Source organism: Epinephelus moara, chromosome 1, assembly GCF_006386435.1.
Source record: "Epinephelus moara isolate mb chromosome 1, YSFRI_EMoa_1.0, whole genome shotgun sequence".
Taxonomy (NCBI): Eukaryota; Metazoa; Chordata; class Actinopteri; order Perciformes; family Serranidae; genus Epinephelus; species Epinephelus moara.
This window is the reverse complement of record NC_065506.1, coordinates 42,386,314-42,397,090: the sequence shown is the minus strand read 5'-3', so window position 1 is coordinate 42,397,090 and position 10,777 is coordinate 42,386,314. Positions and strand designations below refer to the sequence as shown.

The following is a 10,777-nucleotide window of genomic DNA, read 5'->3' as shown; positions in this document are numbered from 1 at the left end:
AGATGAGTTTACATATCACCTTGGGTTCGTCCTTCACCTTCTCAAAATGATCCCACACTTTGGATTTCCTGCCCGACACGTTATTAACTAGCCTGTGGAATAACCGCAGGTACCAGCCCTGTAAATTAACCTGACTCCTGTCTGACTGCTGAGCGTGGACACTTCCTGTGTCTGTCCTTTCAAATTAAAGTCCCACATGGTCCAGTCATTTAGGTTTTCATTTATTTTGACAAGGCGCAGCTCCTAATAGAGTTTCACGTTTTGTTTTGTTTTTTCTGCGACTAAGCGACCAATAAAATCTTGCCGAATAATGACCTCTCTGGTCGACTAATGTTTGATTGACTGTTGAGGGGCAGCCCTAGATTATATGTAGCTGTTGCGTGCTCGCAGAGGAGAAGAGTATTCTTCAGAGACATAGTGGAGTAGAAGCACAGGCGATCTCTAAAGTATTTGAAATTGGTGAATTTCTTAAATAAATGAATTTTGTTTTATTGGCTCTAAATCTGACCTGATTTGTATGTACAGCAGGTCGGGTGACGAGGCTCTTATTTGTTCATTAATTTGCTGCCAGTGTGAGCTGACAAGAGACTAGATGTGATCCATCACATCTAAGGTTTGTAATTAGTCCCCCGGTTAAAAAAACAAGCACATATGAGGAGCTGATTACATGATTAGAAGGTAGATACTCATGCAAATTCTTTTGTTCGACCCGACCGGCTCAGTGTGAGCTCACCCGACAGCAGTGAGCATGTTCACAATGAGATTTGAGCTGAACTGCAGCCAGCACTGCACAGCTGATGTATATGCGCTCTGCGACCAGCGCTGTAGCCTCTCTGTCACGGGCGACACCCTAAACCGTGGAGCTGAAACACCGCTGTGCCTGTACGAGACATCCAGGTCCAGTTTCACAGGAGCAATTGTAACATTCAGGCTTGACCTTTGCCCCAGTTTCTGACTCTCTGCCTGTCTTTCCCTTCGCCCTCTTGACAAGTTTTAACAAGCAGGGGGTTCCTGACCCTTTTGAACTGTGCAGCCGGAGGCTGATCATTTGTGACAACAGCCTGGAGGGAGGTCTGCGAGTCATGATGGTCACTGTGTTGCTGACTGATGATGCATTTGAGTGTGCTTTGCGCCTCCCTCCCTTAAAAAAAACAAGGCAGTGAAATTCCTCAACGGTCTGTTGCAACTGTAAATCTTTACGTCCTTCAGAGCGAACAGTCACATTGTCTTTTAATGTTTCAGACACTTGAGGATGATAAATTATGCATGAAGTACAGCATGCTCGCCTTGCTGTGTGTCCGTCCCCTGCTGGCGTTAGCCTTGTAACGTATTTGTGATTCAGCCATTTGGAAAGTTATTTTGAAGTTTGATGGGCACCGAAAAGAGACACAAACATCAGACAGGTACACAATCTCCTCAGCTAAACCCTCCTCCTCCTCCCGCAAATGTACTTAGCAGCTGTTTCTGTGGAAGTCACTGGAGAGAGGCTGCATGGAAAAAGGAGTCGAGCCAGCTGGGTGGAGAGCAGTGGGAGGATTTTTTCCACTTCTGTCTGTCTAACAGAGACGGGCTGATTTCTCTCAGAGAGCTATTCATCTTAAGGTGCGTACACTATCGCATACAGTGGCAAGCTGCAACATTTTCAAATGAAAGACACGGGAGACCAAAGATGAAGTTGGGAATTAATTGTTTCCTTTTTGTCACAAAGCAAAATAAAATCTACCATACTGCTGCTAGCATCTTCAAAATTCAGTTTCATTTTAAGCCTGAAAAATTGCAGCTACTCATTGAAATAGAAAATATGTGCTCATACTATTTGACTTGAGCCTCTTTGCCCGTAGCACACCACAGAGCACTTACCGGACATTATTCAACTTCCTCTCCGCCATCTCGGAAAAAAATGTGTCCTAAAAGTAGAGATGTGTGTCAATGGAAAGTATAAGGTAATGCTCTAAAGCTCATCCCTGCTGCACACCTGGATGGTTCTGGTCCAGTTTTTTCCAGTTGAATCGAACAGTGGGATGATGTCGATGCAGGTGTCTTAAGTGAAAACATAATGGTTCCCCACTTTACTCAAAAATGTGTCTTTTTATTATCTTTATGTTCTCTAAAACATCGGTTGGCTGGCGTAGCATCAGGGAGAAGAAAACACTTAAAGAAGAAGCCTAATATGTATGTATGATGATAAAAAAAAGTCATCTCTGCTCACGCTCATATTACACAAGTTGTTAATTGTACAGTGCATTCTGTACTGTTATTAATATGCATTGAATATAATATGAAACATCCACAAAATATGTCACTTAGTTAAGGGTTGTTAGCCTGCTAAATGATAGCAAAGACATCCCTTAAGGAAAAGGTTGTCTGACCTTGACTACACTGACTTGCATCAGTGTTTCCACATTCCTGTACTGAAGGGGGCGATGCACGAAATCCTTCACTGTCTAATACCGGAAACACATATCGACGATGGAGCAGACTCAACACCGACAGAGAAACATGAAACCGTCAGCGCGAAGCAGACTTCTCAGTACAGAGGGCAGAGTTTGAATTAGCATAGTGAAAGTTATGACAGCATTTCCTAAGCACTAATGCTATCTCAGCCACTGCCACATAGCCTAGAAGCTAACAAGCTAACAAACAACATTTTGAAACAAAAGATGCTAACTATACTTCTCGTTTTGGTACGTCTGCTAGTCCCCGATGTTGGTGCACAACAGATTCCTCAACTGAGTTTGGGTCTAACTGAGGCTTAAACATGTACGGCTGAATCTCTTCAACAGAGGATTGCGGGATAAAGTTTTCTTGTAGGCTGATGCAGAAGAAGTTTGCGGCACGGTGATGTAGTGGTTAGCACTGTCGCCTAGCAGCAAGAGGGTTCCTGGTTTGAACCCAGGGTGGAGGAGCCCTTCTGTGCGGAGTTTGCATGTTCTCCCCGTGTCAGTGTGGGTTTCCTCCAGGTACTCCAGCTTCCTCCCACAGTCCAAAGACATGCAGGTTAATTGGTGATGGTGGTGTCAGCTGGGATAGGCTCCAGCCCCCACACAACCCTCAGGAGGATAAATGGCTACGGAAAATGAATGAATGAATGAATGATGCAGAAGTTAGCGCTGCCCTGGCTCCCTCGCCAAAAGGTTTTGTTTGTGTTATTTTATATTGCAGCTCAGGTTATTCCAGAAAGTTCTGTGGCAAATAAACCTCTTTGATACTTCCATGTTTTTTTTAAGACTTTATTTTAATTATTCCATTCAAAGGAAAAGGTGCAGAGTAACAGTTGACATGTCCCACCCTGAACCCTCCCTCCCCTCCAAGGTCGAAATATATACATGTACATTAAAATAGTAAAGTTTAAGTCTTCTGTTTCCACAATCTAGCAAAGACTAGTAAATTGATCGTACATACCAATATACAGAACAAAACAACCAAGACACAAAAAAAACAAGAACAAAAAAAAGGTGTGAGATGTTTACAAGGTGGTCAGATTGTAAATTCCCTTCTTTAATGTCCTCACAAATTAACACCACTTTTATGACTTTGAAGCCTAAATGCAGTCACCAGAGGTAAAAAGCTAACATTAGGCTGTAAACAAACAGTTGCATGACTTAACGTGGCCACCACATCGAGGCTGTAAAGCCATGTTCGGCTTCAGAATTCATGAGTGGGGTATTACTGACGTTTTGTCATCCACAGACCTTATTGTGGGCATCTAACCAAAAACCCATTGACTTTGAGAAGTGGGAAGTCTAACTCATAAATGGGTTTTAGGACTCATTCTTTGGGCACTATGTTTCTTTTCACACCAAAGCCAGCCATCTTGACACGCACTGCTTTTTCACCAGACAACCTAATGTGAGCAACGCTGGAGAAAGCGCAAAGCAAAATTTACTGCAAATTTCTCAATGGAGTAGAAAGAGTAGATCTGGCTCCAGCCCCTTTACAGAGTTTTCTCTCTCTTATTGTGTGGAAAACTGAATATTGGTATTTGTATAACTTCAAAACATCAGTCTGAAGAGGGACTTCTCTTTGAATTCAGACTTGTGTGAATTTTACTAGTGGATATCATGCATGCCTGTGCAAAAACCTGCCAATATCCTCTGTTAGATGAAACAGTTGTAAAGATTTATTTATGTGGTGGAGTGAATGTGCATTAATAAAAAAAGGACATGCACTCATTCAGCAAGAGGTTAACACAAGTTTTATAACAGACAATGTGGAGAAGAAAAAAAGGAATGTAACATCTGATAAAGTTGCTATGATACTGAGCAGCTCTGTTCTGGTTGTGCAGCGTTTGTTTGTTAAACAGAGCAGCGACAGGACAGGACAAAGACAGACTGTTGGGTGGAAAAGCTTCATGTTGATGCATTGCAGACACACGGCTTATTTCTTGTCAGACAAACAAAACCCGAACAGAAACCACTGTATGCATGTAAATCTCCGCTTAGATGACATTCCTTCCGTGTCCTCTTTTTTCGTTTCAGAGCGTTATTACTGGGACTCCAAACTGCACATTCCCACGGCTGACTACCAGGAAGTCCTCCATGACGATAAGGCGGCGCTGGCCTGGCTCTTGGCCCTGCGTCGGGTTGGCATCGTCTACCTGAAGGGGGCTCCGGCAGAGCAAGGCCAAGTGGCAAGACTTGCTGAGAGGATTGGCTATCTCAGGCTGACATTCTACGGGTAAGACTCTCTGACGTTCATCCGTTTTTCTCTTGTCCTCAGCCAAGCCACTGTTTAATAATCTGACTCCCCACTAAATCTTGAACTGCTGAATTTTCCACTGATCATATTTTAGCTGGAGCAGAGCCCAGAGAGTGTTATTAGTAAAAATTAAGTACAAAAGAGCTTTTATTTACATCCTTTTTCCAGGGAATCGGGGAAAAAATCGGCTAGATATTCTGATGAAAGAAGTTCTCAGATTCTCACTTTACAACATTAATGTTTAGGAAAATGTGTCCGCTAGTCAATTATCTGTAGCTTTGGTTCATTTTGTTTCCATGGAGAAGCTTACAGAGAGTGTGTTGGCCCTTTCATCACACCAGAGTTCATCATTTTGACTTACTGCACTGCTGATTACTTGAGGACAGAGACGGAGAAAACAACCTAAGAGCATTCCAGCTTTTTTAAGCCAGAGGAATTACCTGGTGCACTCAGTCAGAACAGAGGTTTGGAGCGTAAAGCTTTTCCACTGCCAGCGGATGAGCTCATACTGCTGGAAGTAAAGACACTGCAGACTAAAGCTGAAGTCCTGCCATCAGAGAAACTAGACCGTTTTACGAGTCGGGCATCCAAACGAGGCATGCAAACAGAACATGGAAGATAACTTTACCTCATTAGTGCTCGACTCCTTCTGCATCTAAATGAAGTATCTACTTCAGAGACTACAGACTAAGCATTCCTGCGCTGCTGCCCAGTTTCCCCCTCAGGGATCCCTGCAAAGTTCATGTCATCTCATCCTTTTCTCCACACAGCCTAATTGTCGCTGCTTATCTTCCAAATCCATAGTTAAATAATTAACATGGAGTTTATTAATGAATGTTATCTCTGTCTCCAGGCACACATGGCAGGTCCAGGATAAATACATGGCAAACAATGTGGCCTACACTTCAGGAAGGCTCAGTCTCCATACAGACTACCCTGCATTGCACTTTGCACCTGGAGTGAGTAAAATCTGACTTATACAGTCTATTTAGAGGATCAAGCTGCACTCAACAGATATGGTATCACTTATGCATTTATGTGCTGCTTTTATAAGTTTGTTTCAACTGCTGGCATTTGGCTTTCGTGCTGCAAGAGCTGTAAAACGGGCATTTGTGCGGCATGTGTAGGTGCAGTTTCTGCACTGCATCAACCAGGCCGAGGAGGGAGGGGAGAGCGAGGTGGTGGACGGCTTCCACATGGCCGAGCTGCTGCAGAGAGAAGACCCAGAGGCCTTCAGGGTGCTCACCTCGCTCCATGTGGACTTCACCGACACGGGGACGGACTACTGTGACTTCATGCTGCAGTCCAAGAAGTGCATCATCGAGTAAGTGGAGATGAGCTGTCAGATAACCTGTTGTTGTTTTAATTCTCACACACGTACCATCTCTGAGTGAAGCAAAGATCAGACCTCGCTAAAATTGTATTGACTTGCATTTTAAGAGAAATATGCAGTGGAGTTTGTGTTTGTGATTTGAAATGGGACACTGCCATCTGCTGTTCAGAAGTATTATGTCCAAACCATGAAGAGTGTTATATCTGCAGAATCATAATCACTATGTTGGAATTAGATGTTCAGCATCCACATTTGGGTGTAATGTGTCCATATGCTTTTGGCCACCTAGTTTGCCTTGAGCATTGATGTGATCAAATATAATCTTTTCAACTAATCATGCCCTTGTAATAAATTATGCCTTTCAAATATTTTATGGGTAAAAGGCAGGAATCAAATTAATATTTTCAGTAGTTTAATCAGGCAACAGAAAAATGACTGCAACAATTCTGTTAATTCATAATATGAGTAGATATTTTAAAAAGAATGCAGAAAACTATTGCTTGAGCTTCTTAAATGTAGGGATGTTAAACTTCATCGTCTCGTCTAAAATTAAAAAAACACTTAAAATTAATGATTTATGAGGTTAAAAATTGTCTAGATTGATGTTGTTAATCACGTTTCTCATTAACCAAATCATCTTTTAAATGCCGTGGAAATGTGCAGCACATCATCATAACATTGTATGTTATCTAACAAAACATGACAAAAGTTACCAAAAAACATTTATTGAAAACAAAATTTTTTAGGAAAATAAATCTTTAGGAAATAACGACATTTTCATTGGGTGAACGCAATCATTTAAAATAATAATAATTTTAATAATAAGTTTAACCCACTAGTATTTCTGGTACCAACAAATGAGGGTAGCAATGTTCAAACGGTTAGTCGTGCACATCGCTACTCGAAAGTGAATATTTAAGTACACCTCTGTGATATTAAACTGTGTATCTTTTATTTTGGACATTAAACAAATTACCTCAGTTTCTTTCTCAATATTTTCTGACACTTAATGTACCAAATGAAGATTATACCACAGTACTTCTACTACTACTGATAATAATAATAATAATAATGACAATGATAATAAATATTTTATAAAAGTAATCCTTAGTTGCAGCCTTACAAGTGAGTTTCACATGTTTGCTTGATATTNGACACTTAATGTACCAAATGAAGATTATACCACAGTACTTCTACTACTACTGATAATACTAATAATAATAATAATAATAATAATGACAATAATAATAAATATTTTATAAAAGTAATCCTTAGTTGCAGCCTTACAAGTGAGTTTCACATGTTTGCTTGATATTTGCCTTCAGTGATTTATCAGTTATCACAGTTGTTGCCATTTCATTTTATGTTAAGCATCTCATAAATCAACAACTTTTTTCAGCTCAAAACTGATGAGTCATGTTATTTAGTCTTTGTCCTTCCTCTTCTCCGAGCAGCGTTAATCCCGAGGGTCGAGTTCTGAGGATAAACTACAACAACGCCACCAGAGATTCGGTGCTGGACGTCCCCCTGCATCAGGTGCAGCCCTTCTACAGAGCACTGAGGGCCTATGTGGACATCATGAACCGACCAGAGAACGTGGTCACTTACATAATGAACCCAGGTCAGTGTGCGCCTCTCAAAACTTCCCCAATAGGGCATAACACATATGACAAAAACATATCTGTAAAGCCCTCAAATCACAGTTAAGAATACCAAAACTCTGTAGTAAACAGAACATGAACTGATACAGTGATGAACAGCAACATCTTTGTCATTATCAAGGTCACAGTGACATCAGAGTCGTCTATGTCACTGTGACCCGAATCAAATTACCTTAAAGTGTGGTGTGACCCACTCTAAATAATCACTGCTCAGCACACAGTCTGCAGCATCAAGCGACAGACTTGATGTGACAATATTGTACAAGACATTAAGGACAACAAAGTGTAGCAGGATGGTGCCATTAGTAGGGAGACGGCGTATCGACAGCAGCATTCAGGGCTCGAGCCTCCATGTTGAAAAGCATCCATCCTGATGATGCGTCCTTGAGATACTTCAGACAAGTTTGTCGTTGTTCCCTAACTAGTGCCAGCCTTACACCAAAGAACTTTTCAAAAAATTTCACTATTGGACACTGTGACTGTCACTGGTAAACCACAACTAATTCAGCACTTCAGGGGCCATCACAGCTGTACTGTCCATGTTTTTAACAATTTTTTTTATACATACATACATACATTTTTTATGAAATTTGCATTGCATGCTGTACCAAGAAATATTTTAGGATATTCAAATGGTAGGCTGTACTATGACATTTTTAGAAGAAAAAAACTATTTATCACACAGAGTACTGTTACATTGTTTTGGGAAAAAACATCATTACATAGTATGTCATAAAAAATTCATGAAAGATTTCATAGAATAGTATACCCTCAAAATATAATTAAGAAAAGTCATTGTATAGTATTCCATAAAAATATCATAAAAATGTCGTGGTATAATATGCTTTAAAAAAAAAATCTAAAATGTCAAAGCATGGTATGACGTAAAAATACCATAACAAATGTCATAGAATACTGTCACGTAAAAATATTATGAAAAAAACTCATATTATAGTGTGTTGACAGAAATATAATATTAATGATAATAATAAACTTTATTTATATAGCACTTACACATAGCACATAAAAGACATGCGGCACATCATAGAATAGTATGACGTAGAAAAAATCAAGAAAAACATTGTAATATACTGTGTCATGAAAAAATCATGAAAAATGTCATAGTATAGTATGTCGTGAAAAAGTAATGAAAAATGTCATCGTATAGTATGTCGTGAAAAAATCATGAAAAACGTCATAGTATAGTATGTTGTGAAAAATTCACAAAAAACATCATAGTATACTGTGTTGTAAAAAAAAAACATGAAAAATGTCATAGTATAGTATGACGTGAAAAAATCATGAAAACTGTCATAGTATAGTATGTTGTTAAAAAAAACATGAAAAATGTCATAGTATAGTATGACGTGAAAAAATCATGAAAAACGTCATAGTATAGCATGACGTGAAAAAATCATGAAAAATGTCATAGTATAGTATGTCGTGAAAAAATCATGACAAACGTCATAGTATATAGTATGTCGTGAAAAAATCATGAAAAATGTCATCGTATAGTATGTCGTGAAAAAATCATGAAAAACGTCACAGTATAGTATGTCGTGAAAAAATCATGAAAAACGTCATAGTATAGTATGTTGTGAAAAATTCACAAAAGACATCATAGTATAGTATGTTGTAAAAAAAAAACATGAAAAATGTCATAGTATAGTATGACGTGAAAAAATCATGTACGTCATAGTATAGTATGTTGTTAAAAAAACATGAAAAATGTCATAGTATAGTATGTTGTGAAAAATTCACAAAAAACATGATAGTATATAGTATGTTGTGAAAAATTCACAAAAAACATGATAGTATAGTATGTTGTAAAAAAAAAAACATGAAAAATGTCATAGTATAGTATGTTGTGAAAAATTCACAAAAAACATGATAGTATAGTATGTTGTAAAAAAAAAACATGAAAAATGTCATAGTATAGTATGTTGTGAAAAAATCATGAAAAATGTCATAGTATACTATGTTGTAAAAAAAAAAACATGAAAAATGTCATAGTATAGTATGACGTGAAAAAAACATGAAAAATGTCATAGTATAGTATGTTGTTAAAAAAAACATGAAAAACGTCATAGTATAGTATGTTGTTAAAAAAAACATGAAAAATGTCATAGTATAGTATGACGTGAAAAAATCATGTACGTCATAGTATAGTATGACGTGAAAAAATCATGAAAAACGTTATAGTATAGTATGACGTGAAAAATTCATGAAAAACGTCATAGTATAGTATGATGTTAAAAATTAATGAAAAACGTCAGTATAGTATGTCGTGAAAAATTCATGAAAATCTTCATAGTATAGTATGTCTTAAAAAATCATGAAAAAAGTCATAGTATAGTATGTCTTAAAAAATCATGAAAAATGTCATAGTATAGTATGTCATGAAAAAATCATGAAAAACGTCATAGTATAGTATGTCGTAAAAAAATCATGAAAAACATCATAGTATATGTCGTAAAAAAAAAAATCCTGAAAAACGTCATAGTATAGTATGACGTTAAAAAATCATGAAAAACGTCATAGAATAGTATGTCGTAAAAAAATCATGAAAAACGTCGTAGTATAGTATGTCGTAAAAAAAACCCATGAAAAACATCATAGTATAGTATGACGTGAAAAAATCATGAAAAACGTCGTAGTATAGTATGTCGTAAAAAAATCATGAAAAACGTCATAGTATAGTATGACGTGAAAAAATCATGAAAAACGTCATAGTATAGTGTGACGCGAAAAAATCATGAAAAACGTCATAGTATAGTATGATGCGAAAAAATCATGAAAAATGTCATAGTATTGTATGTCGTAAAAAAAATCATGAAAAACGTCATAGTATAGTATGTCGTAAAAAAATCATGAAAAACGTCATAGTATAGTATGACGTGAAAAATTCATGAAAAACGTAATAGTATAGTATGACGTGAAAAATTCATGAAAAATGTCATAGTATAGTATGTCTTAAAAAATCATGAAAAAAGTCATAGTATAGTATGACGTGAAAAAATCATGAAAAATGTCATAGTATAGTATGTCGTGAAAAAATCATGAAAAACGTCATAGTATAGTATGT

General features: G+C 37.7%; 1 protein-coding gene across 1 annotated transcript in view; it reads left to right on the top strand.

Moving 5' to 3' along the window:
• bbox1 (butyrobetaine (gamma), 2-oxoglutarate dioxygenase (gamma-butyrobetaine hydroxylase) 1) overlaps positions 1–10,777 on the top strand; it is a 38,646-nt gene that overhangs the window by 24,786 nt on the left and 3,083 nt on the right. The window contains exons 4-7 of the mRNA XM_050042380.1: positions 4,479–4,677; positions 5,552–5,657; positions 5,826–6,022; positions 7,486–7,652. Coding sequence (XP_049898337.1) covers positions 4,479–4,677; positions 5,552–5,657; positions 5,826–6,022; positions 7,486–7,652 — 669 coding nt within the window. The remainder of the gene's footprint in view (positions 1–4,478; positions 4,678–5,551; positions 5,658–5,825; positions 6,023–7,485; positions 7,653–10,777) is intronic.